This window comes from Eriocheir sinensis, chromosome 8 (genome assembly GCF_024679095.1).
Source record: "Eriocheir sinensis breed Jianghai 21 chromosome 8, ASM2467909v1, whole genome shotgun sequence".
In the NCBI taxonomy this organism is placed as follows: domain Eukaryota; kingdom Metazoa; phylum Arthropoda; class Malacostraca; order Decapoda; family Varunidae; genus Eriocheir; species Eriocheir sinensis.
Window position 1 is genome coordinate 19,442,839 of NC_066516.1, and position 26,083 is coordinate 19,468,921.

General features: G+C 42.8%; 1 protein-coding gene across 2 annotated transcripts in view; it reads right to left on the bottom strand.

The window, feature by feature from the left end:
* The window catches only part of LOC126995643 (atrial natriuretic peptide receptor 1-like), a 173,398-nt gene extending 148,991 nt beyond the window's left edge, over positions 1-24,407 (bottom strand). For both annotated transcript variants that reach the window (XM_050855382.1, XM_050855381.1), the window contains exons 1-2: positions 24,253-24,407; positions 714-855 (exon numbers count right to left, since the gene is read on the bottom strand). In XM_050855382.1, the coding sequence (XP_050711339.1) occupies positions 714-855; positions 24,253-24,398 (288 nt within the window). In that variant the 5' untranslated portion in view covers positions 24,399-24,407. The remainder of the gene's footprint in view (positions 1-713; positions 856-24,252) is intronic.
* Positions 24,408-26,083: the final 1,676 nt, after the last annotated feature.

The window sequence follows — 26,083 nt, forward strand, 5'->3', positions numbered from 1 at the left end:
GGCACGTCAGCAAGATGGATGAGTCCGCAGCGAACGCCATCATGCAACTATTTCGCTTTTTCCTCTTCCCTTTTAAAGAAAAGTCTCACTTCCCCCAAAAGTAACCAAATATATCGAAACAGCTTACCTTTCGTGTTGTTTTCATGGATTAATATCGCAGTACCAATGTCAAAACAAACGCTCAGAATGTTATATAAAATTAACTCTCTTGGATAATAATAATAATGCAGTTACCAGACAGCAGGCGGCCCAGGGGAGGAGGACGCCAGAAATGGTCTTTTTGGCCGGTGGGCGTTCAACAATAATAAGCAATATATAATTTGATGTATGTTCAAATAGATATTTTAACTCTACTCCGTCACGTGTTGCAATAGCACTTTTGTGACCATTCTCTGTGATGAAAAAACTTCAGAAATTTTGCAACGGCAGCTGGCGTGGAATCAAGCAGACAGAGACAGACATAAAAATAAAACAAACAGACCAACGCACGCGAACGACGCGGAACAGCAAATGGACAGTGATGAACACAGCCGTATATACCCATTCATTCTCTTCTCTCTCTCTCTCTCTCTCTCTCTCTCTCTCTCTCTCTCTCTCTCTCTCTCTCTCTCTCTCTCTCTCTCTCTCTCTCTCTCTCTCTCTCTCTCTCTCTCTCTCTCTCTCTCTCTCTCTCTCTCTCTCTCTCTCTCACACACACACACACACACACACACCTGGGTTGAGAAGTTGCGGTAGCGGTCGCTGCTGGGGCTGCGGGCCGTCACCATCAACACGGACTGGTACGCCTTCTTTGCCATCTCGTTCCTCTCGTCGGTGTCGCTCTCATTGTACCACGGCTTGAAGTTCGAAGATGTGCTGGAGAGAGAGAAAAAGGACCAGAGTAAATTTTATGCTAAAGGAGAATGTTTTGAATGCTACAGAAGGGAAAAGAAGCACCCAAGTCACTGTTAGCAAGAAGGAAAGAGGAAAAAAGCTGAGGTGATTCTAAAGTACCGGTGAGTTTGTCTTGGCTGTGGAGGGAAAAAAATATTCGAGTTAATCTTAGGAGATCGTATTGAAAGGCGCTGGAGGCGAGAAAAAGAACCATACAGAGCGTGGACGTGCTGCGAAGGTGAGGTGAGCAGTCGAGTCGGTGTGTTACTGATGGGAAAGGTTTGGTAGCACTCCGGAGGGGAAAAGAATGGCCAAATAAATACGTATAATCCCTTACTCCCTCCTTTCACTTTTCACCTTCCTTCTTCTGTCTTTGTTCTTCCTTTTGTTTGTTAGTAGTTAGGGTAAAAGAATAGTGTTTAGACCTCCTATGGATGGGAGAGGAATGAGCCAAGTCAGAGCTAAGGATAAGGTAAATATATGGACGCATTGTGGAGGGAAAAAGGAAGATTAGGGAATTAAAGTATATGTTTGAATCAAGTAAAAGGTGTTGGAACGTGTTGGAATATGTATTACAGTTATCTGGGCGGGTGGAGAATGACCAGTAAATTGTGAAGTTAAAAAGTTGGTATTCTTGCTGTGGATGGGAGAGGAATGTGCCAGTCAAAGGTAGGCTAAATGCAAATGTAAAGGTAAATGTATGGGCGTATTGTGGAAAGGGAGAGGAAGATAAAGGAAATAGCTCAAGTAAAACGTGTTAAAGTTCAATATCACCAACTTGCAATGTTATACTATGCGGGGGCGGGAATGAATGAATGAATCCCAAGTCAAGGTTATGGTTAAAGGAAAATGTATGAAGCTTTAAACTCTCGAGGTGATATGAATACTGCGTGAGGTTGGGAGGGGACACCGCGCGAGAGAGGAGGTGCAAGTGAATATCAGGAAATGAAAATGTATTAAAACCTCTGAGTCGCTGAACTGAACTGCAACAAGATATGGAGGCAAAATATATGATGAAAGTCGACCTTTAGCAAAATAATAAAAACTGTGCCAAAGAGTCTTATTGATGAGGCTGGAAAGATAGTGACCAATATGTATTTAACTTTGTACGTGTATCAATATGTTCGTTAAATATTCGTTACAGGGTGCGGAAACTTTCTGAGATGTAAGTGTGTGTGTGTGTGTGTGTGTGTGTGTGTGTGTGTGTGTGTGTGTGTGTGTGTGTGTGTGTGTGTGTGTGTGTAACAAGATTCAAACACGTCAATATAGTCACGTTCATTAAAAATATCTGAAGGACAAACAAGACACAAGCAATATTCTGCTAAACACATTTGCAGAGTAAATAATTACACTACCGCCCCCGTGAAGTGGCTGGCGCCTCTCACCAGGAACCCGCAAACCTCCCACCCACTGATTCTTGCTGGCTCGTCGATAAACAGATACAAGGGGAAGCACGCCCAGGATACACACATTTGACGGCGCCTAGTGTTTCATATATGTGCACTGAGGCCAACATGTATGGATTAGTGAATGCCATCAGTCACTTCTCTTCTCTTAAATGCTCTTAAAATCTTCTCAGTCTCCACTTCTCTCTCTTCTCCTTCTTCTTTTCGAATATTTTTTGGAGGGGAGTGATGGATACCAAAAAACTAAAAAAGCTAAGGGAGGTTTTGGGAACTCTGTCCTATTTTCAGGAATGGCAATGGTGGGTATATACTTTTTCTGTTACCTTCTGATCTGTAATTTCCGCTTTAAAAACTAAACTCGGCATGTGACGCAGATTTTATTGGAGGAGGGAAAAAATGTTTTGTAGAAGTATGCAGATTTTTACTTTTCCCCAGCGAAGATAGAAAAATCAGTTCTTTGGCCAGAGAGAAAACATCCGACAGGCGTTCCCGAAAAAAAATAATAAAGTGGAACGAGACTGAATGCTGGGGAATAGGGAGATTTGTGACTGTGCAGCGGGGCGTGAAGGGGGTCGCAGAGGGGGGCGGGAAGGGGGCCACAGACGGGGGGCGGATGCAGCGCTAATAAAGTCACGGAGAACAATGAGTGATGAGGCTGCGTGAGACGACAAAGGGGCCATCCACAGAGGACAAAAGATGATGGAAAGAAGGGGAAGGGAGAAGAGCAGGGGAGAGAGCGGTGAGAAGAGAGGCGCTGAGGAGGAGGAGGAGAGGAGAAAAGATGATTGAAAAGAAGGGCACAGGAGAAGAGTAGGCCGAAAGAAGAGGTGGAGAAGAGAGGCATCATAAGAGGGGGAGGAGAAGGGAAAAGATGATGGAAAGAAGGGCACGGGAGAAGAGCAGGCCGAAAGAAGAGGTGAGAAGAGAAGAGGGGCATCATAGGAGGGGGAGGAGAAGGGGAAAAGAGGGTGGAAAGAAGGGCAAGTAAGAGAGAAGGGAGAGAGAAGAGTTTAGGGGAAAAGAGGGGGAGGAGAGAAGAATGATAAGGGACCATCCAGACAGGAAAAATAAAAGATGATGGAAAAAAGGGAAAGTAAGAGGAGAAGGACGAGAGAAGAGGTGAGAACAGAAGAGAGAAGACATTAGAAGGGAAAATAAAATAAAAATAAAAAGAGAAGAGACGGAGAGAGATAAGGGGAAAGAGAGGAAAGGTAGACAAGTGTACATGAAACGATGGAAACAAGAAGAGGGGAAGAGAAAGGATGGACAAGAGAATAAAGCAGAGAAGGAACGCAAGAGGAGAAGAGAGAAGGAGACATATCAAAAGAGAGGAACGATAAAATAGGAAAAGGGGAAAAGTAAAGGTGGAGAGAAGGGAGAAAAAAGAAGAACAGTGGAGAGGAGGAAAAGAAAAAGGAATAAGATAAGAGGGAAGGAGATACTAGAAAATGATTGAAAGAACAGGAGAATTGCATAAGAACGACGAAAAGAAAATTAGCATAGAATAAAAGAAAAAATTCACCGCATCATTACCAAAAGGACAAAAACACAAAATAGCAAAGGACGTGTTGTTTACATGTCAAAACGAACACGCAAAGCAATGGAGAAAATGTAACGAAAGAAGAAAAAAAAAGTGGATTTGTTTGCTGTTGCGTCAAAAAAAAAAAGGTAATTGGAGAAAAAAAAGACAAAAAACAACTGAAAAAAAAACTTATGAGTGCAAGGGGTTCGTACACATGCATTAAAAAAAAACGAAAAAAAAAAAAAAACGAAGTGTGCTGATAAACGAGAACGCTCACGGAAAAACATGTTGACGAAATAAATCGAAAAAAAAAAGTTTCGTTCGTGGTGTCTTTAAAAAACGAATGAAAAAGCAAAACCGATAGAGAACAAAAAACACTTGACCACAAAAAAAAAAAACTGCAGAAGAGGTAAAATTTATTGGCCGACAGACTAACAAGCGCGTCTTTAGTTTTTAGATGAGAGAGAGAGAATTGGTTGAATGGAAGTTTTGTGACGAATAGTTTTAGGTTGTTAAGAGAACGAGAAGGAGCTTAGGGGGAATTGTGTGGGAGGAGGAGGAGGAGGAGGAGGATGAGGAGGAGGAGGAGGAGAAAGGGAAGGAAAAGAGGTGGGCGTGTGGGAGTTACATATGGGGCTCTTTCTTTCTCGCTTTTTCTCGTTTCTTTTCCTGTTTGTCGCCGGGAAAATATTCAAGGATATGTTTCGCTCGGACGGGAGAGGGAGAATATGTAAATGAGAACGTATGTGTGCGTGTGTGTGTGTGTGTGTGTGTGTGTGTGTGTGTGTGTGTGTGTGTGTGTGTGTGTGTGTGTGTGTGTGTGTGTGTGTGTGTGTGTGTGTGTGTGTGCGGCCGTGTGCGTGAAACATTGAACTTCGGTAATCATACAACTGGAAAAAAAAAAACTATTAATTGATGACTTTACGAATTTAAAGCGATAAAAAATATAAATTACACAAATGACACAATCCTTTTCTTTCTCTTACAATTCCCTCCACCCTTCTCCACTTCTGTTTTTTTCCTCCATCTCTCTCTCTCTCTCTCTCTCTCTCTCTCTCTCTCTCTCTCTCTCTCTCTCTCTCTCTCTCTCTCTCTCTCTCTCTCTCTCTCTCTCTCTCTCTCTCTCTCTCTCTCTCTCTCCCATTCTCCTCCTCCTTTTCTCCTTTCCTTCCTATTCGTCCCTTCTTACCTTCACCTAACATTTCACATTCCTTCTTTTTTTTCCTTTTTCCACCTCTACTTCCCTTCATTTCTTCTTTCTTCCCTTCCTCTTCCATCTTTCTTGTCATTCCTCCCTTTGACTTTCTCTTTCGTCCTTTTTTTCGTTTCTTCTATTATCTTCATTTTCTTATCGCCCTCTTTCCTTTCTCCTTTCTTCCTCACCATCGTTCTTTCCCTTCCTCATTTCCGTTTTCCCTCTTTTTCTCTTTTTCCCATTTTCTATACTCATCATTCTGCTCTTTACACTTTTCTTTTCTTCTCTCTTCCTTCCCTCCTTCCCTCCCTACCTCACTACTTGCCGCTTTCCGTCTATATTATTTTTCTCGCCCCCTCTTATTATTTTTCTTGTTTTCTCACTCTTTCCCTCCATCCCTCCCTCCTCCCCTTCCTCACAACCTGCAGCTTTCCCGTCTTCATTTTTTTTCTCTCTCCACGTGTTGGTTTTCCTCTCATTTTCACTCTTCTCCTCCCTCCCTCCCTCCCTCCCTCCCTGCAGCTCTCCCATCTCACCTGTGAACTTTGAACACCTGCCTCCGCGCGACGCCCTTTAAGCGAGAGAAGGGGAGGTGCTGATGAGGGTACAGGTAGCAGGTAATTCTTTTCTCTCTCTCTCTCTCTCTCTCTCTCTCTCTCTCTCTCTCTCTCTCTCTCTCTCTCTCTCTCTCTCTCTCTCTCTCTCTCTCTCTCTCTCTCTCTCTCTCTCTCTCTCTCTCTCTCTCTCTCTTATTTTTTCGAAAACAAAACAAAAAATAAAAATAAATTCTAGCTGGGAAATGTAGATAGGTAAACAAAGTTTCTATGGTATTTTTTTTTCAAAGCGAATTTAATGAAATTCACAGAGTATCATACCTTTACACCTACAAACAACATACTAAAACTTCAAAGCTATTGGACGAACCATATGCGCAGGAGGACCCCCCGTAGCTGCCCCCCTTAAATATCTGGGTGACGGGGTCCAGGTTGACGGTGGGTTAGGGGTGACAGGAGGGAGGAGGGGGGGGTGGAAATGGAGAGCTGGGAGTAAGTGGCAGGGGACAAGTAGGAGGTGGGTGACGGGGGACAGATGGGAGGAGGAAGGTGGGGATGGCAAGGTTTGAGGGGATGGCGGGGGAAGAGATAGGAGGAGGGGGCTGGAGAAGGACAAGTAGGAGGAAGGGGGCGGAGGGCGGGGGGCAGGACATGTGGGAGTCAGATGGCTTGCAGAGTGGTGTATAGAGAATGATCAGTGCCTCGAGTGGCTTTAATAACACATGATGCAGGCGAGATATTAGTGTTTCAAAGCGCTCATTTACAAAGCAACAACGCTGCTTACTAACGCTCTGCCGATTCTCCTCTTTTCTTCGTCTCTCATACATACTAGCTCTCCCACACACAAACTTTCTCTTTCTTTCTCTCTTTCTCTGGATTAGCCGTTCTGACTTCTGAGCCTCAGCAGCCTTTCCCGTTCTTCTGAGATTCGCGTCCACTGCCTGTCACATCCCTAAGGTAATCCTGCATACTGATTTTGCCTTCCTCCTCCTCCTCTTCTTCCCTCTCCTCATCCTCTACCTTCACTTTCTTCCTTTCTTCTTTTCTTCCTCTTTATTCATTCATTCCTCCTCGTTCTCGTCCTCCTCCTCCTCCTCGTCCTCCCTCTCCTCCTCCTCTACCTTAACTTTCTTCCTTTCCTCTTTTCTTCCTTTTTATTCATATTTTCCTCCAACATCTTTTCCCTCTTTCTTTCATTCTTATCTTCCTCGTTCTCCAAGTCTCGTTGCCTTTTCGTCTCTTCTCTTTTATCTTTTCTCTCTCTCTCTCCTTCAAACTGCTTTCTTCTTCAAACATTAACTTCTTCAAATTATTTTCTTCTTTCAAACATTATTTTCTTCTCTTTATTATTTACCTTTTCACCTCATCCTCCTATTTCACCTATGCCTTCTGTTTCTAACCATTTACAACTTCTGCTTCTCCTTTCGTCTTTTCTTTTCTCCCTATCTACCTATCTATCTATCTATCTATCTATCTATTTCACCTATGCCTTCTGTTTCTGACCATCTACAACTTCTGCTTCCCTTTTCTTCTTTTCTTCTTTTACTTTACTTCCCTTGATTTCTTCTTATTATATTGGTCTAATCTTCTTTCTGTCTTGGGGGAAATCTCACCGGAATCTTAGAAAAAACGATAGTAATAAGAATTGAGTACCGTCCGTGTGTTCCTTTCTCGCTATTAGAACCCGCATGGAAATTTACGAGCGACGGGAGGCACGTAGAGGAATAGGAATCTCTTCTACGAGTTTGGGGGAGAGTAAACTAAAGAACGCTGGTGGTAATACACGTTAGTTCTCGCTGTATCATGTTTTTTGTTTTGTTTTTTCGTTCCTCTCATACTTCCGCACTTTTGTCCTTATTCTTTCTTACTGTCTCATTCCTGGTCCTTTTTTTTTTTTTTTTACTGTCTTGTTATTGTTTTTGTTGTTGTTGTGTTTTTTCTTCGTCTTCTTCTTCTTTTTCTTCTTCTGGTCCTTGTTCTTGTACTTGTTTTTGTTCTTCTTGTTCTTGTTCTTGTTTTTGTTCGTGTTCTTCTTCTTCTTCTTCTTCTTCTTCTTCTTCTTCTTCTTCTTCTTCTTCTTCTTCTTCTTCTTCTTCTTCTTCTTCTTCATCTTTTTTCTTCTTCTTCTTCATCTTCTTCATCTTTTTCTTTTTCTCCCTCTTCTTCTTTTCTTCTTCTTTTTCTTCTTTTTCCTATTTCTTCTCCTCTTCGTACCATATTTTTTTTAACCTTTTTTAGACATGCGTAACTCATTCACTTTTCTTTTGACTTCCCAATAAACTCTACAGAGGGCAGATATTCCCTTCGCCTTTTTCCTTTCATTAACATTTCCCCTTTATGTGTTCAGTGGTCTACCTCGGTGAGGATGAGGGCGGGGGGGGGGAGGGAGGGTGGAGGGCAGACGGGCAACTGCTGAGTGGGTTTGGGGTTGGCCTTATACATAACTAATAACCTATGCATATATTAGGCTGAGGATAGTGTTGTTTTGACGGCGTGTACTGCCTCACAAAGTAGTAAAAACAATGAATAACAATCTTACACTTCTTTTTTTTATATCCTTGTCTTTCCATCTCATTACCTTTTCCTCCAAAATGCTTTCATTCTTTTCCCTCAAACATTATTTTTTCTTCTCTTCTTTGTCTCCCTTTTTACCTTGTCTACCTATTTCTGAGCCAACAACAGAAAGTAAAATGTATGATCATGCACGAAAAGAAATACAGGAAGAAATATTTAAAACATTCTCTGCCACATTTCACCAGCCAAATAAGAAACGTTAATAAGAATTTCGTCCTTCTAGTCTACATCCTTCCCTCCCCACCTTCGAACCGATGGCAGAAACTATAAAAAATATCAAAGAAATAAAATAAATATATATATCTTAAACACTCTCTCCCACATTTCACCAGCCAAATAATAATGGTAGTAATATGAATCTTGCCTTATTCACTACATCCTTCCCTCTACACCTCTGAGCAAACGACGAGTAAAAGAAGATGATGCGGAAAGAAATATCAGAAAAAATATATAAGAAGTTCCCTGCCACATTTCACCAGTCAAATAAGGAGAGTAAATACAATTGTTCCCTTTTTTTTTACATCCTTTCCTTTCCACTTCTAAACAAACGACAAAAGGTAAAAAAAAAGCACGAAAAGAATTAAAAGAAATATATATCTTTAACATTCTCTGCTTAATCAACCAGTCAAGTAGGAAAAAAAAAGAATCTCTCCTCTATTTCCACATCTTTTCCTTTCCTCTTTTAAACCATCGACAGCAAGTAAAAAGAAGATCACGTACAAAAAAGAAAAAAAATAAGAGAAAAATAGTCCAAACATTCCCTGCCACATTTCACGCAAGGTTGTCAGGTGATGAAGAAAACAGCATGATAGTGTTTGTGAGGCGCGCCGAGTCAGGGGTTTATCTCGTCCGGCGTCAGATCAAGTAGTGAGGCGAGGTTTAATATCAGGCTCCACACGAGGGTAGTAATCCGAAAGCCTCCTTTATTCCTTCTCTTTCTTTTGTTATCCGCTTTTTTTCAGTTTTCCATTTTTTTACCGATCTGCTTCAATCTTTTTTTTTTTTTTTACTTTGACATAATCCTTTCATTCTAATAATTTTCAACCGTTACCCTTTGTACTTACGAGCATATGTTATATTTTAAAACGCTCAATTTATACCTAGTTTTAAGCCAACTCCTTTGTTTTTTTTTCTTTTAATTACCTCCTTCACTTCTTTTTTTCATATCTTCATCTTTATTTAAACACTTCTTTTTTCAGTTATTTCTCCTTTATTTTTCATTCCCCTTCCTTTTTTTCCTATTTTTAATCGTTTCCTCTACTTCTTTTCCTTTTTATTCATTCGACTTTAGTTTGGAAAGGTTGAATTAACTATCTTTTCCGTCACTAATCTTTAGCATCGACACAAATAATGAAAACATACTGCATTGATAGAAGCCGCAAAGTTATCATGGCGGCGAGTAGCGGGCTTTTTTGTGTGTACCCTTTTTTGTTGCCCTTGAGCCGTATCCTTTGATGTAAACAAAACAACAACAACAAAAAAAAGGAAAGTTAACATGCGTATAACCTAACGTGTAATCAAATATTTTTTTTCTTTACTCTCACAAAAATGTATAAAAGGAGTCAATATCAGTCCAGTCAATCGTCCCACACTAGACAGCCCCTGAGAGCTCTTTCTTCACCATCTCTACCAACCTCGATTTCAAAACTTCCTTCCTCCGTCTCTCCCATGCTCGTCCCTCCAGCCACCCTGCACACACGACCCAGATCCTAACGCAAGATCGGTCAACGTCGCTCTGAGCTTGACTCGCCGCCACTCGCCTAATCTCTTCACTCCGAGAGCCTTCCACTGATTGCCTTGTCACGGGCCCGGCGGCAAGGACGAGAGACTTCGGTAGGGCTCACTCAGGAAGACCCGACAACATCCATTGTACACACGGCGACCCGCGGCCTGAATGAAGCAAATGGGATTAGGACACCTGCTGTAGCCTTAGGATACACCGGGAAGCGAGAGGATGCGGAAAGTCACGGTGATTCACGGAGCGTCAGGAGTGGCTTGGAGTTTGTAAACAAGGACATTTTTGTTTGTTGGGGTTGTAGTTAAGTGAGGGAAAGATAGACAGATAGATAGATAGAATGAAAGATAGATAAATAGATAGATAGATAGATAGATAAATAGATAGATATAGATAGATAGATTGATTGATTGATTGATAGACAGAAAAACAGAGATAGAAGATAAATTTAGATGGAGATGTATATAGAAGCAGATGGAAGATAGATAAAGATAGATGGATAGATAGATAGATATAGAGATAGATAAAGACAGAAAGAGTGTGTGTGTGGGGGGGGGGGGGGTCTTGAGCAAGCGAAGAAAGAGAAGGGTCAGAGGTAATTAGGGTCAGGAAAAAACACGAAAGCAGGCAGGTGAGTATTTGTTTTGTTTGCGAGGGAAGGAGAAAACGGTAAGAGTGAAAAGAAAGAAAAATGAGTGAATGATCAAGAAATGGGAATGACGGAACGCTTTGCCATGAGGGATGTTTGAACTTTTGTCATCACCTGCATCTTTTAAAATTGTAAGTCAGCTACATATTTTCTTCCTTCTTTACACTTCTTTTTCTATCTGATACATTATTTCACCGTTTCTTCGATAGCCTCCTTTCTTTTTATATTTTTTTCCAACGTTACCTTTTTCTCCCTTTCATCTTCACACGTTCGACATATTCCTCATTTATTCCTTTTAATTTTTACAGCCACCACCTTTATATCTTTTCATCGTTCTCTTTTTTTCTTTAAGTGGTATCTATCTACTATCTACCACTATCTATCTATCTATTACTCTCTCTCTCTATCTCTATTTCTCTCTCTCTCTCTCTCTCTCTCTCTCTCTCTCTCTCTCTCTCTCTCTCTCTCTCTCTCTCTCTCTCTCTCTCTCTCTCTCTCTCTCTCTCTCTCTCTCTCTCTCTCAGCACAGTGTTTATATACAGAACCTCGTATCGAAAATTACGTTCGGAAATAACTGGAGAGACGTGATTCTTCCCCCGGGCCAAGACTACCAGGAAACTCTCCTTTGGTGTGGCGCTGTGTGTTTAACCTTTGATCAGAGTTCGCAGAAATGCTTATCCCACCCTGGCAGCCTTCACCCCTCCCTCTCCCCCTTACTCCCTCCTCTTCCTCCTCGTCAGCGTCTTTCATAGTCAATACGTACCCAAAGAATGAAAAAGGGAAAAGAAGTGGAAATGGAAAAGTTTTGGAAAGTTTCGTTTAGTCGGCGGAACATGTGGTCATATGTCGGAGTGAGACAGAAGAGGAAGGAATTATAGAAGGGAACAGATCCCAGGAGACAGGACACAACCCCCGATTAATACCTGGTACCCATTCACTGCTGGGTGGACAGGGGCGTAGGGTATCGGAAAAGCCGCCCAAATTTTTCCACTCCGCCTGGGAATCGAACTCGGGCTCTGTCGGTTGTGAGTCGAGTGTGCTAACCACTGCACCATGAAGCCCCGAAGTGGAAATGGGAAAGCTGCATATGAATGAAGACTTTGATAACATGGTAGCGAGATTGTGTGTGTTTGTTTGTGCAGATTTGTTTGTTTTTTGTGGTATTTTGTGTTTTGTTTATTTGTTTTGTTGTTGTTGTTTTTGTGTTATATTTGTGCTGTTGTGCCCCGTAAGGTTCTTCCTGGAATTCTTGCTTTTGTATCTGTTTTTTTTTCTTCTTTTCATTAAAGGTTCAGGCAGGAGCCATTTTATGTTTCACTTGATGTTTTAAATAGAACATCAACCATTTACTTGAAACTGAACAAAATGAAATAGTTTGATAAGACTCCCCACCCTTCCACACCCACTGATCATTACTTTTTCCTTCCCCTTCAACAAAAAATAAATAGAATATATTCTCCTATACTTATTTTCATGGTAAACAGTAAAAGAAAGAAGAAAAGATACGTAGAAAGTCTCTCTCTCTCTCTCTCTCTCTCTCTCTCTCTCTCTCTCTCTCTCTCTCTCTCTCTCTCTCTCTCTCTCTCTCCTCTTGCTCTTTTCTCCTTTTCATCTTTTTCTCCTTTTTCTTTTCGTTTTCTTTCTTTTTTTCTTCTGTTTCTCATAATTCTCTCCCTTCTACTCTAGATAATTTAGTTTTTTTTCCTTTTCACATTCTTTTATTCCTTTCCCGCTTCCATTTTTCCTGCTATTCTAGATAATTTAGTTTTTTTTGTTACTTTTTCATATTTTTTTTCTCTTTCATGCCTTCTTTTCTATTAATTCAAAGTAATTTAGTTGTTTTTCCTCTTTTCCTAACCTTTTATATACCGGTTTACTTTCCTATGTTTCCCGCTGAGAGCCAGGTGAAAACAATAATAAGCACAGGTAGATCGGCAACACAGCATCACCTCGGCAAAACTCTCACTTTCTCTACCTCTAATTAATGTCACAATATCTGGCTGGACTAATTAGACCCTCGGAGCTCCTAGGTATTATGAGCAAGTTACAGAATCATTGTCATTATCACTTGGCTCTCTTTTTTTTCTATCATTTCTATCTCTATGACTTTCTTAACCTTAACATTCCTCTCTTCCTTTCTCTTTCTATCTCTCTATCATTAACAATACACTCCCTTTTCCTCACTCTCTCTCTCTCTCTCTCTCTCTCTCTCTCTCTCTCTCTCTCTCTCTCTCTCTCTCTCTCTCTCTCTCTCTCTCTCTCTCTCTCTCTTCCAGTCTCCTTTCCACACTCCATCCCTTCTTTCCTTTCTTCTCCTTCCTTCCCTCCACCAAGAAAACTTTTCCTCCTCCACACAACTTTCCTCCCTCCTCACAATCCCAACACATTCCTCGAGACCTTCCATTTCCTCCGAACACTCATTCCGAGACCCTGAAAATCTTTGCCCCTCCTCAGCCCCCCCTCGCTCACGCGCCCCTCAATAACTCTCATTTCCCCTCACTTTTCGGGGCAGTTTTCTCTCTCACACGTTTCCTCTCCTATTTGTTTTTTTCTCCTTCTCAGTCTTTTTCTTTTCGTTCTCACTCTCAATGTCGCACTCTTGCCCTCACGCACTCGTTGACACACTTACCGGGGCGCACACTAACAAACACTCTCTCTCTCTCTCTCTCTCTCTCTCTCTCTCTCTCTCTCTCTCTCTCTCTCTCTCTCTCTCTCTCTCTCTCTCTCTCTCTCTCTCTCTCTCTCTCTCTCTCTCTCTCTCTCTCTCTCTCTCTCCCGCTGGTAAGTTGTGGAAAATTAGTTCTTTATAGACCGCGGAGGAAGAAAGAAAAAATGTTAAGGAGTGAGAAGCATATGGTGAGGGAGTTTTTTTCCTCATTTTCTTCTTCTATGTTTCCTTCCCTGACTCTCTCCTTCCCTCCCTCCCTCTCTCCGCCCCTCGCTGTTTCCCTCGCTCCGTCTTCCTCTCGGTCAATTTTTCTCATTTTCTCACACCGACTCTTTCTCTTCGTTTCTCCTTCTTTACTCACATCATTCTCTGTCTTATTCCTCTGTTTTTTTCTTCTTCCTCCTTCTTCATTTCCTTCCTTCTTTACTTATGTTCTTCTCTTTCTTATTCCTCTATTTTTTCTCTTCCTTCCTATCTTTATCTTCCCTCCCTTTTCCCAAGTTCTATCTTCAGTTTTTCTCTTCCTTCTTGTCTTTCCCTTTCATCCCTTTTTCATGTACTAGCTTCAGTGTTTGTATGTTTGTTTGTTTGTTTGCTTGTTTGAGGATGGAACGCAAATTAGATTCTTGTTTTTGTTTGTTTTTCTGTTGGAAGGAAATGAAAGTGTGTTTATGAGTGTCACTTCGCTTGCCTTTATCTGTTTGTGCGTTTGTGTGTGTGTGTGTGTGTGTGTGTGTGTGTGTGTGTGTGTGTGTGTGTGTGTGTGTGTGTGTGTTTGGAATGAGCTTCGTGCATCAAATAAATGGAACAAATCACATTCACATCCACGAAGTAATAAAGGAAATGGTCTGAAGGCGGAAAAAATAAGTTCGGTAATTCATCACGAGTACGACGAAGGAAAATCTCTCATGATTTTCTCGCTTTCTTCCTCCTTTTCCTCTTTTTTTCGTTTCTTCTTTTCGTTTCCTTTCTCTCTCTTTCTTTTTTGCCTTCTATTTCTCATCCTCCTCTTAATTAATTGTACGGTTCCTTCTCCTTCTTCTTCTTCTTCTTTTTCTTCTTTTCTTTTTCTTCATCTTATATTTTTTTCTTTTTCTTCTTATTCTCACTATTTTTCTTCTTTTTTTTCTTTTCTTTTTCTTCATCTTTTATCTTTTTCTTTTTCTTATTCTTATAATTTTTCTTTTTTTTTCTTCTTCTCATTATTATTTCTATTATTTTTCATTCTTTAATCCTTTCTTCCTTTAGATATAATGGCATAAAAAAAATTCCTTTCGACTTTCTCTTTTATCGCTTATTCACGGGACTCAAAAGGAGATGCTGATCACTCCTATTTTTTCTCTCTTTGGACAGTCCGTTCAGTTCCTTTCCGTCAAACTGTGTGGTGTGTGTGTGTGTGTGTGTGTGTGTGTGTGTGAGGGGGGAGGGCGTAAGGAGGGGCATGAGTGGTTGATAGATGTTTTCTCCTTTTCTTTCCCCTTTTTTCTTGATTCAAACTCCAGAAGCCTCTCTCTATCTCTCTTTCTCAGTCTCGCATTCAGAAACTTAATTACACTTTTCATCCCGGGTTCCATTCTGGGGCTGCTGAGAAGGCTTTTCAGACAGCCTTACTGCGTCTCCTTCCCTTCTCTTCTTTTCCTTTACTTCTCTTCGCCCCTCCCTGGCTCGCGCGCGCATGTGTGTCTTTGTATGTGTGAGAGGTAATAACTGCATCCAAAGGTGTTCATTGTGCGCACCTTAACAGGATAATGAAGGTGCTTAATACATACTCATTTTCTATTTCCGTTTTGTCATCTCTAACTATCTTGCTATTTGTATCTATCTATCTGTCTATCCTTCTCCTACTAAAGACTCATTATACCATTGAAATCTATTCGTCTACATGGAAATAATTCTTCCACCTTCCACCTTTTCCTTATAGTTTTATTAATATTAGACGATACATTTTTCCTGATCCTGGTACGGGTATATCTCCTTCTTCCCTTAAACTTATCTTCATTCCATCATTACCCTTGCCTCTTAAAACCTACGACTCCTTACATTTACTCGCACTCTCCTTTATTTTTCCTCTCTGCAATGACTTTTATCTTCCTCTCCTACTTCTTCCCTCTTCCTATAATGTTTTCCTTCTCTCTTATCACTTTCCTCAATCGTTCAACATTCTCCTTTCTTCCTCACTTTCCCTAACTTGATTTAGCGTGGCGACTTTACCCACAGACGCTTGAGCAATTTTCCCATTACATTACATTACATTACATTACATTACGCCCATTACACTTATTCATCACTCCTTCCTTCCCTTCCAACTACTCTATCTCTCTCGCTCTCCGCCTCTCACTATTTTTCTCTCTCATTTCCAGCTGCCTTCTAATGGACTTGTAACTCTCCCTTTCGAAGCCAGAGCCACTCAGACTTGTCGCTCAAATTAAGAGTTATAAGAACAGTTCGCAGTTTTAGTTTCCTTGATACTTCATTAAGGAGAGCGGTGCAAACTTGAGGAGCCATTGTCGGGGATCATTCTGCTCCTTTCTTTTCTTCTGGACACCTCTCGGGGCAGATGAAGGAGCTCGAGTTGCCTTTATGAAGGGGATGATAGAAAGAACCTGCGCCGGTGTGGGAGTGCATGAGGGAAGGGAAGTGTTTGAGCTTCGAGGGGAAAGGAGAAGAGGGATGAAAAGGGTAGGGGAGGGGATGTGGGGGAGAAGAGAGGAGATGAGGATACGAATAATTGGAGAGAGAAAGGAACAGATATATATAGAGATACGGATGAAGGGGGAAGAAGGCACTAAGATGAACAAAAAAAGTGTATTATATAGTTGCTCAAAGAAAATCCTAATGTCCTTAACCATTAAACATTACCTGCACATAACAGCAAAACGTAATCTAGTGGCGGCGGCGAACCAACTCAGGAACGAACGCATGGAAGCAACGGCAACGGTAGCAAAATAATGTGGAGGGCGACGGCAGCACCAGTAGGATTGGGAACCAAGATGGCGCCACTATAAACACTTGTCTGCTCCATTATGGGCTGGGGCCGATCATCAGGCTCCATTAAGAAAGCCTACCGGTGCTAAAGGCCGAAAGTAAAATATCATCATTAGCAGCAAAAGTAGCAATTACAGAGAAAACACAAATAAGGTTAACATGGTATTACGCCCTTGCCCCTAAACCTCAAGCGAAGGACTTTAAACGACTTCCCAACTACGTCGTCATTTTTCCAACAAAGCCCCTCAGCGTCTTTTTGATAGTTGGCTAATTAGTTCCCGGAAGTACAACGTATAGAGAACTCGGCGGAAACTCAGCAAAACGAGGTATACTAATTCCGCCCCAGACAACACAAAAGACCTCCCCGCCCTAAACCTCTTCTGACCTCGATTCCCTTCCGACCTGGCCCGCTAATTGACAGGTCGTTCCAGGTGACTTCGTGCGACAGGTGGAGTGACGGATGAGCGAGGGTCGCCTTGTTTGACCGGCTGGACGACTCGTTAAGGAAAGATTCGATGTCTGGCCGCTGTAAAACCGCCATCATTAGTAGGCAGACAAATCTTTCTTTTCCGCCTCTCCGTCCCATTGCTCCTGATTTCTGTCCACTCCCTTCACTCTCCACCATCATTAGCAGGCAGGCAAACCTTTCTTCCTTTCTTTCCTTCCACCCCTTATTCTCCTTCCCTGCTCCCTCTCCACTTCCTGCACTTTCCGACCTCCCCATCACCGGACACAGTTTTCTTTCTCCCTTTCCCTCCTAACTCCTATTTTTCTTTCTTGTTCCCTGTCCATTTCCTTCACTTTCCAACCACCCCATTACCAGACAGATTTTTCTTTCTCCCTTCCCCTCCATCCCTTATTCTTCCTTCCTGTTCTATGGCCTCTTCTGTCACGTACCACCATCACCATTAGCAGAAAAACCCTCTACTTTTCCCTCCTCATCCTCGTCCTTTCTTGGTCTCTATCTGCCACCCTTCCCTAACGAGCATCTGGCACAATCCCACGCAAGGAGGTAAAAAAGTATTGGGTTTCGATGTACAGACGAAGCATCAGTGAAAGGAAAAGGCCGAATAAGAAGAGTTTGTCTTTGTTCGGTCTGAAGAAGGGTTTTAAGTGGAGTAGGAAGCGTTCTAAGTTGGTAATAGTCGTTAAAATGATGGATGGATGGGCGACTGGTCGGTTCTGATAAGTGGATCTGAGGTTTTACTAGGCAGCTTCATTTTTGGGTGGAGGCGAATGAGAGAAAACGGTGGACCATTGTGAGTGGAGGTCTTAGTTATACAGACAACTTCTAACCTTCACTCTGATTACCACTACAAATTCTGCAAGAATTGTTCTACTGGTTATCTTCCTCCCTCACAACTGATTTTAGTAAGCTCTCGACTGTATAGCGACCATTCCCCTCCTCGTGGCACACACATTCAGGTTCTGGGAGAAGAAAGGTAAAAAAAGGTGGTTTACGAATCAGGAAGTGGACGAGTTGAACAAATTAAGCAGATAATTATCAAGTTGATTCCAACACGACTGAAAGTTTAAAATGGACGTTAAATGAATTCATAGCTGGGGAAGGAAGTTGGTAAATGACTAAATCTCAGGAGCTGTCATGTGTAGGCCGTCCATTTTTTTTAATGCATTTATATCCTTATTCTTCCTAGAGGGCAAAACTTCGATGGCCAGGAATGGGACAACTGAAGGACGCTTTAAGGTTCCGCAGAGTGTGTGGGCGGGAGTGAAGGGGACAGCAGCCGACAAGAGAAGGGTAGAGAAGAGGAGGAGGAAGAGGAGGAAGAAGTAAAGGGAATGCTGATGGTCATGGGAGAGGCAGCGGGACATGGTCAAGGACTTGGAGGCGCCACATGAATACAAATGTTGAGCCACCCCACCCTCCACCCCACCCACCCCTTGCCTCTGTTATGTCCCCCATCCACCACCCACCCACCCATCCCTTGCCTCTGTTATGTCCCCCATCCACCACCCACCCACCCATCCTTTGCCTCTGCTGTAACCCCCCATCCCACCCCTTGCTTCTGTTATGTCCCCCATCCACCCACCCACCCACCCATCCTTTGCCTCTGCTGTAACCCCCCATCCCACACCTTGCTTCTGTTATGTCCCCCATCCACCCACTCGCCCACCCACCCCTTGCCTCTGTTATATCCCCCATCCACCCACCCAGTCCTTTCCTCTCCTGTAACCCCCATACCACCCATCCCACCCACCCACCCCTTGCCTCTGTTATATCCCCCATCCATCCACCCACCCAGTCCTCGCCTCTCCTGTAACCCCCCATTCCACCCATCCTACCCACCCACGCTTCTATTGCACCACGCCTTTGTTGTAGCCACTCGCCTGAGCTGACTCCTTAAACTCATCAACCTTCCCACCCACGCATCAGCTACATTCACCCCACAAACCCAACTATCTAAACCCTCCTACCCATCAACCCAACTCTCTCTGTTATAGTCATCTTACCCACCGAGTCCACCAGCGCGTCAACTACATCCAACCCACAAACTCACCCATTTACCCACTTATCCACCACCCACATCCTTGTCTACTACAGCCACACCACCCAACCACCCACCTACTCACGCCAAAGCAGCACGCACCTAATTCAATCCACCCATCCCATTACCCCACCACGCGTCTGCTACAGCCACCCCAACCACCCACTGATCCACCAGAGTCTCCCCGCCCCCTCCCCCACCCATCCCTTTGCAGCAGTCAGAGAGATAGCATTCAATTCGTCGCAGTGAAGGTCCAGGATCGGAAGGGATTGCACGCGTCCCCCTCATAATTCTCGGCTATGGATGCCCGTTCTCTCTTTCTTTCTGGCTCCTTTACGTCCTCCATTATTTTCTTGTCTCATTCCTTCCTAGCTTCACGTTTTATTCTCTCCCGTAACTGAAATATCTTAATTCCCTAATTACGATATTTTTTCAACCTTTTATGTATGCCTTCGTTCGTTCGTACTTTCACCTGGTTAATATTTATAACACCCTTCAGTCCTCCAACTTTTTCACCTAGGTCATTTTTTTTTAATTCCTTCCTTCCTTCCTCCTAATCTTTCTTCATTTATGCTTCGTATCTTTACTTTTTATCTACCTGACTATGATCCTACTTGCTTTTTTCCTTTCTTCCTGCCTTCCTTCCTTCCAACCTACTTACCATCCTTCCTTCCCTCTTTCCTTCCATCGTTTCGTCTTACCTTCTCCCTATCTCCCCATCTTCCATTTTCTACCTTTCCCTACCTTCCATCTGCTCCCTTACCTGCCCTCCTACCTTTCTCTAACCCTCCTTTCCACCGCCCTTCCTGCCTTCCTTCCTCCTGTTCTCTACCTCTCCCTGTTTTCCTCCCATCTTCTATGCCCCTGCCTTCATTCCTTAAATTACCTACCCCTTCCTTCCTTCCTTTCTTCCATTATCTACCCCTCCTTGCCTTTCCACCTTCTTTCGTCTATCTGGCTTCCTACCTCCCTTCCTCTAACCCCCTGCCTCCCTACCTCACTTCCTCTACCCTCTCCTCTGCCTTCGTACCTTCCCGTGTTCAGTTCGTAGCGCCCGACACCTATAATTACGTTCCCTTAAGCAGTGAGACACGGCTATCGCTTTGTTTTACTCAGCGCCGAGAGGGAATTGCTTCTGTAATGGTGATTCGGGGTGAGTGTCCGCCTGTCTGTCTGTCTAACTAGTCTGGCTGATGGTGGCGGGTTTAGGACACGATGTAGAGGCCGGACGAGAGGCGGAGGAGGACACCGAGCGCTTGATAATAAATGGAATCCACCAACTTGAATTTCCTTACGAAAGAAAATATACATACCCACACACACACATACGCACACACACACATGCACATTGCAATCTCGAAAGCATATTCATCAAAAATTTGCATAGATATCGAAGCGCGCGACTCAAGTTGGGGGAAGCTTTCGGAAGGAAAATGAAGACGAAGTATAAGTTTAGCAATCTTGTCATGTGCATGCCTGGAAGCGCTGTGCAAACCGCTGGCAGCCACATAAATACATATTCTGCCTTCCTTCCATTCTTCCTCCCTGCCTTGAGTCTGCGCGGCGGTGCACTGCAATAAAACACACACAAAAAACTACCCCCGATTCAGGTCAACGTCCGGCAACAAACGATTCACAAGTTGACGTTATCTGGACGTGTACCGAGCGAGGAGGTTTAATGCGACCACAAGACCGATATTTTGCCCGTCATGTCGGAGTCTGTGAAGGTGGAGGGGTGACGGGAAGGGGCTGAAGGAGACTGAAATACTGAGGTTATGGAGGGGGATGGAGATGGGAGTTCTGGAAGATCGAGGGTTGGGGCAATGAGGAGTTAGATACCAATTAGGGTGTAGGAGTTGCATTAGTTGAAAGGGTTAGAATATGATGTTTCAAAGGGGTGGAAAGTTGAGGGTTGTTGGGGCATAAGGAGGGAGCATTCGGGTCGTAATTTGTTATGAGGTTGGAGGTTTGGGAACTGGTGGAAGGAGTTGAATGATTTGGGAGGGATGAAATATGATGTGTTGAGAAGAGTTGGAGAGTTGAGGTCGAGGGAAAGGGGTGAAGAAGTTGAAGGGGTTGGAATATAATTTGTTAAGTGGGTGGAGACTTGGGATTTGGGGAAAGGGAGTGGTGAGATTAGAGCGCTTGAGATGGGGATCATGGGATGTGTCAAAGGGTTAGAGGGTTGGGCCGGGAGAAGGAGAATCAAAGGACTGGGTGTTGGGGTATGGTGACTGTTGATTGGTTGTTGGGGGTTGTTGGTGACTGAAGGGGTAAAGAGTTTGGAGGGGTTGAAGAAGATGGGATAATTATTTGTAGGTTGTGAGGCAGTTGGGGGTAGGCGGAGGTTAAGGAGGTTGGGGAGTTGGGGTTCAGTGGTACGTTGAGTAGGAGTGGGAGGATCCAATTCTGTATGGCCAAAACATATCATTGACTTGAGGTGGGGCGAAGAGGACGCAGCCAATGTTCTAAATTCAGAATCCGTATTGTGTTGTTACTTCATCACCGCGATATGGAGAGAAAATAAACAAATTCACACTATTTTAGAAAGGGTCCAAATTCAGCTACCGTCGGGAGTGGAGGCTACGAGTGAGTGAAGCGACGGGCCCCCGGATGTATGCTCCCCGTTAGTTATAATAGTCCAAATTCAGATATTTTACCATGGAGCGAATTCAGACCAGATATAAAGAACGAGCCTTTTTGTTTTCTATTTTTTTTCTTGAGCTGTTTCCTTTATCTTATAAAATACCAAGATAATTTTGTTGGTTCTTTAGCACCGCATTTTATAACGACAGAACACGATTAACTTTAGAATAGTTCAACCGTAAATTAGAGGAAAACGGAGCATCCACGAATTCGGGCAGGCGTTTCCTTTTATTCCTTTACGTAGTGTTATTGTGCAGCTCTCTTCTTTTATTCGCGCTATGTTGGAAAAAAGGGATAAAATTTTCAGACATCAGTGCTGGCTGGAAATCTTTATGTGCGCTTTCTGTCCTTTTGATTCTATTCATATAAGCTACACTGATTGCCAATAACAGCACATATATATATTATTAGCGAAACATTCTCTCTCTCTCTCTCTCTCTCTCTCTCTCTCTCTCTCTCTCTCTCTCTCTCTAAAGTCTCAGGGATAATAAACACGACGCCCTCCTTAAACTGCTCCACTCTTTCCTCCTCCTGTTGACTCACGACCCGTTACTCTCACAAATGAAAGAAAGAAAGGTATACTGTAAGCGAGCAGCGGCGGGGTCGGCAGCAGCGGGGTCGGCGAGGCAGCGTTCGGCGTAGATCAAGAAGCAAGTGGCAAAGGAGTGTTTGTTCCAACCCCTCCGCTCCCACGGTTTGCTCTACGGCTCTACAGGCGGCGCGGCGCAATACTGTATCATACCCGAGCACTCGAAGTCTAGCGTTATGGAGAAACTAATATGCTTCCAATAGCTACCTCGGGGAGAGTTAACTGTTTCAGCTGCCAACACGGGAAAGTATATAGGTTACAACACAACGAAGAGAAACAAAGCTATTTTACGTGCCATTACAAAATAACTTAGTTGCTACTTCAGGGAGCTCAACTGCCTCAGACGCCAAGAAGGGGAAAGTATATAGCCACCGGGGGAAAGTAAACAATTTCAGATGCCACCAAGGGAAACTAAACTGCATAAAAGGGCACTATGGGGAGTCTCCAAGGCGATATAGCACACATGCACACACACACACACACACACACACACACACACACACACACACACACACACACACACACAAGAAAACCAACACAAGTTTTCAAGTATATGTTAATGTTGTAAAAATATTAGCTGTGCAAGAAAAAAAAACAAGAAAATTACTAGCCGCATAACCAATCTAAGAATATAAATACGTACACAAATAATGAACAAAAGTAATTAACAACAGAATAAATAAATAAATAAATAGATATGACAGAAGTAGGTAGATAGAGAGATAGGTAGATAGATAGATAGATAAATAGATAGATGAATAATATATCAATTGACAGGTACATACATAGTCAAATAGATTTATAAATACCTATATAAATAATTAAATACATAAATAAAATCTGAACAGGAGCCTGTTACTGCGACATCACCGACTAGAAAGAAAAAAACGAATCATTCCATTAATTCGCGCAAAACATGTTGAAAGCGAAAAGAAGCGACACTTATTACACGTCATTTGATTTCGTGTCACAACTAATTGGTGGCGCGGCGGCGGCGGGGTGGGGGTGGGAGGGGGGGGGGGGCAGTTTTGGTGGTGGTGGTGGTGGTGGTGGTAAGGATAATGAGGTGGTGGTGGGGATTTTCGTGTTGTTGATGGTGGTAGTGGTGGTAACATGGAGGAAAGAGACAAAAAGTAGAGGTGGAAAGTGGAGATGGTGGAGCTGAAGGTAGTGGTGGAAGTGGAGGTGATGAAGGTAGGGGGGTAGGAGTGGAGGTGATGAAGATAGAGGTGGTGGTGGTGGTGGTAATAGAGATAAAGGTAAGGGGGGTGAGGGTTAAGGTGATGAAGGTAGGGGGGAGGGGGGGAGGTGGTAGCTGTGGTTGTGGTGGTGATAGTTATGAAGGCAGGGGTGAGGGTTGAGGTGACGAAGGCAGGGGTGGGGGTTGAGGTTGTGGTCGTGGTGGTAGTGGGGTGGTGGTTGAGGTTGTGATCGTGGTGGTAGTGGGGTGGTGGCTGAGGTTGTGGTCGTGGTAGTAGTGGGGTGGTGGTTGAGGTGGTGATCGTAGTGGTAGTGGCATAGAGAGCAGTGAGAGAGAGCTAGAAACAAGAGGAGGTGGAAGAAGAGGAGCTAGAAACAAGAGGAGGTGGAAGAGGAGGAGTAGTGGTGTCCGTTCTCATCCGTTCCTGGCTGGTGATTACATAATGAAAGCTGACACTTGGAAGTTCATTAGTAGAGCCTTCCTGGCCGTCACTAATATCGAGATGGACTGCCAACAGGTGACACGAGGCAGACACTCCGAAAATAGCGTAAGTAATTCAATTTGCACTGCTAATAAATTCATATCCGTAAAATTGAAACTTCATCTCTGCCTTTTATAGTGATTTCTCTACGGCCACGGTGAACTGCTGGATGCTATTTGATTTATTACCGCTCTATATGTATATCTGTAAATCTTTTGCCTCATATACGACACAAAACTGGCGCTTACTTCTTGGTGTGAGTCGCTGTTCGTCTTTTTTTTTTCTTTTTTTTTCAGGATCAAGTAAATGGCTTTATCACTTCTATTTAGTATGCATGGAAGGAAGAGGCAAAGGATTGTGGAGACGAGGATGAAGACGAGGGAGAGGAAGAAGAACAAGAGAAAAAATATATAAAATAACTAAAATAACAAGGAGGAGGAGGAGGAGGAGGAGGAAGGGGGACAACAAAAACTAATACTCCGTTCCGTCCTGGCTCTCTGCACGTCTCCCTAAGGTAAACAAGAACAACAAGGAGGAGGAGGAGAAGGAGGAAGAGGAAGAAAGGAGACACCACCAATAACTTCTCTCCCTCCCCTCCTGCCCCTCCACTCGTCCTCCACACAAGTCAACAAGCCCTCCCTCCGCCACAACCCGTATACGGACTTACCCGGTGAAGATCTCGACGTTGAAGAAGGCGTAGTCCCCGGAGTCCATTTTGAGCTCGGCGGCCGCCAGCATGATCTGGCGCACGTTGGCAGGCGAACCGCAGATCACCAGGACTGTTGAAAGTGGGAGAAACACGCACATTAGCATTTCACTCTGTCATTCCGTGAAGCTTATGAACAATTACTCGGCGCCCCGTGTCCTGATGTCATTCACAACGAGAGGGCGTTTTTTTTTTTTTTTTTTTTGCCTTTGAGCTGCTTTCTGTACAGTAAATAAAACGGTTACGGGATGCCATGAATGCTTGGAGTGGTTATATTTTTTTCACACCTCTGTAGATAAAAAAAAACATTAATCTTTAGTTTACGAATTCCCACAAAATACCAACACGAGGGCAGGGACGCCAGCCACCTGTCACATCTCAGGTGTTTCATTATGAATTTTGCGTCTGGTGGCTTATTGAATTATACTGTAACGGCGCTGCATAATTTGAAATACCTGTACTACAAAACGTCTTACTCTAGGATAATCAACATCGTAACTTTTATCAATGTGTCACTCTACTACATCAGGCAGGTCTATCATCACTACTTCCCCTTCCCTTGTCCCTCGTTTTGCACACGTATATAAGATCGTCAATGTCAGCTTCACTCGTCCTGTCCTCGCACCACTCCTGAGACACTCTGTTATCATCATGAACACCACCCCTCTTGTTTTTGTGCCACGCCTCTCATTCAACATTGGTACTATCATGCTCATAACTTCCCCCCTTGTACCACTCTCTAAATAACCAACGCAATTCTTATCAGCATCATAACTTCTGCGTTTGATGACCCAGCACTACAAATGTCGGTATATCATCAGTCGCTGTGCAATCATCAACCACGTTTGTGCTCCCACTTTCCGAAGCACCTCTGTAATTTTCACCCCACGCTTTATATACTACCTAATGTCAGTCCCTATATTTCTGCCATCTAGAAAATAGTTACCACGAGTGCAGAAAAAAACACAAACAAAAGAGAACAAAATCTTCTCCCAAACCAAATATCAAGAAAGAGCTTTGTTCGCCTCCTCACAACTGAAATGCAGCAACAAAAGTTTAAATAGTCATATATAACAAACAAAATCGAATTCAATTTATTTTCAAAGCCTACAAATTATATGAACCTGGTCAAGAATATTTATAACTTCCTCGAAAATCTTGAGAGGGTAACAAAGGAAGCGGCTCAGTCCATCACAGACTCCTCGACCCTCGCCGCCTCGCCATCCCGGCAAGTTATGGAGCATAAACGGAAGAGAAAGTTTCCTAAATTGCTCCTCTGGAGCCATTTACACTTTTTACCTTTCCTCATCGTCTCATTTGTTATCTGAGGGCCAGAGGCTCTAACATCGAGGCGGCTTTTTGTTTAGATAAATTTTCAAGAAATCTGCAGAATTTATCGAAATTCTTACTGTGCACGACGATGCTTTAATGATGATAATAATAATAAAAATAATAATGATAATAATAACAGAAATAATAATAATAATAATAATAATAATAATAATAATAATAATAATAATAATAATAATAATAATAATAATAATAATAATAATAATAATAATAATAATAATAATAATAATAATAATAATAATAATAATAATAATAATATTGATAAATAATCATAATACATTAATACTGTAACTACCATTTTCATTCTTAATATCATAATTTTTATTAGTGTTATTATTATCATAACTATTATCTTAATTATTATTATTTCTTTATCACTATTATTGTTATCATTATCATTATTATTCTTACTGTTACATCTGTTTTATCGCTGTTGCTGCAA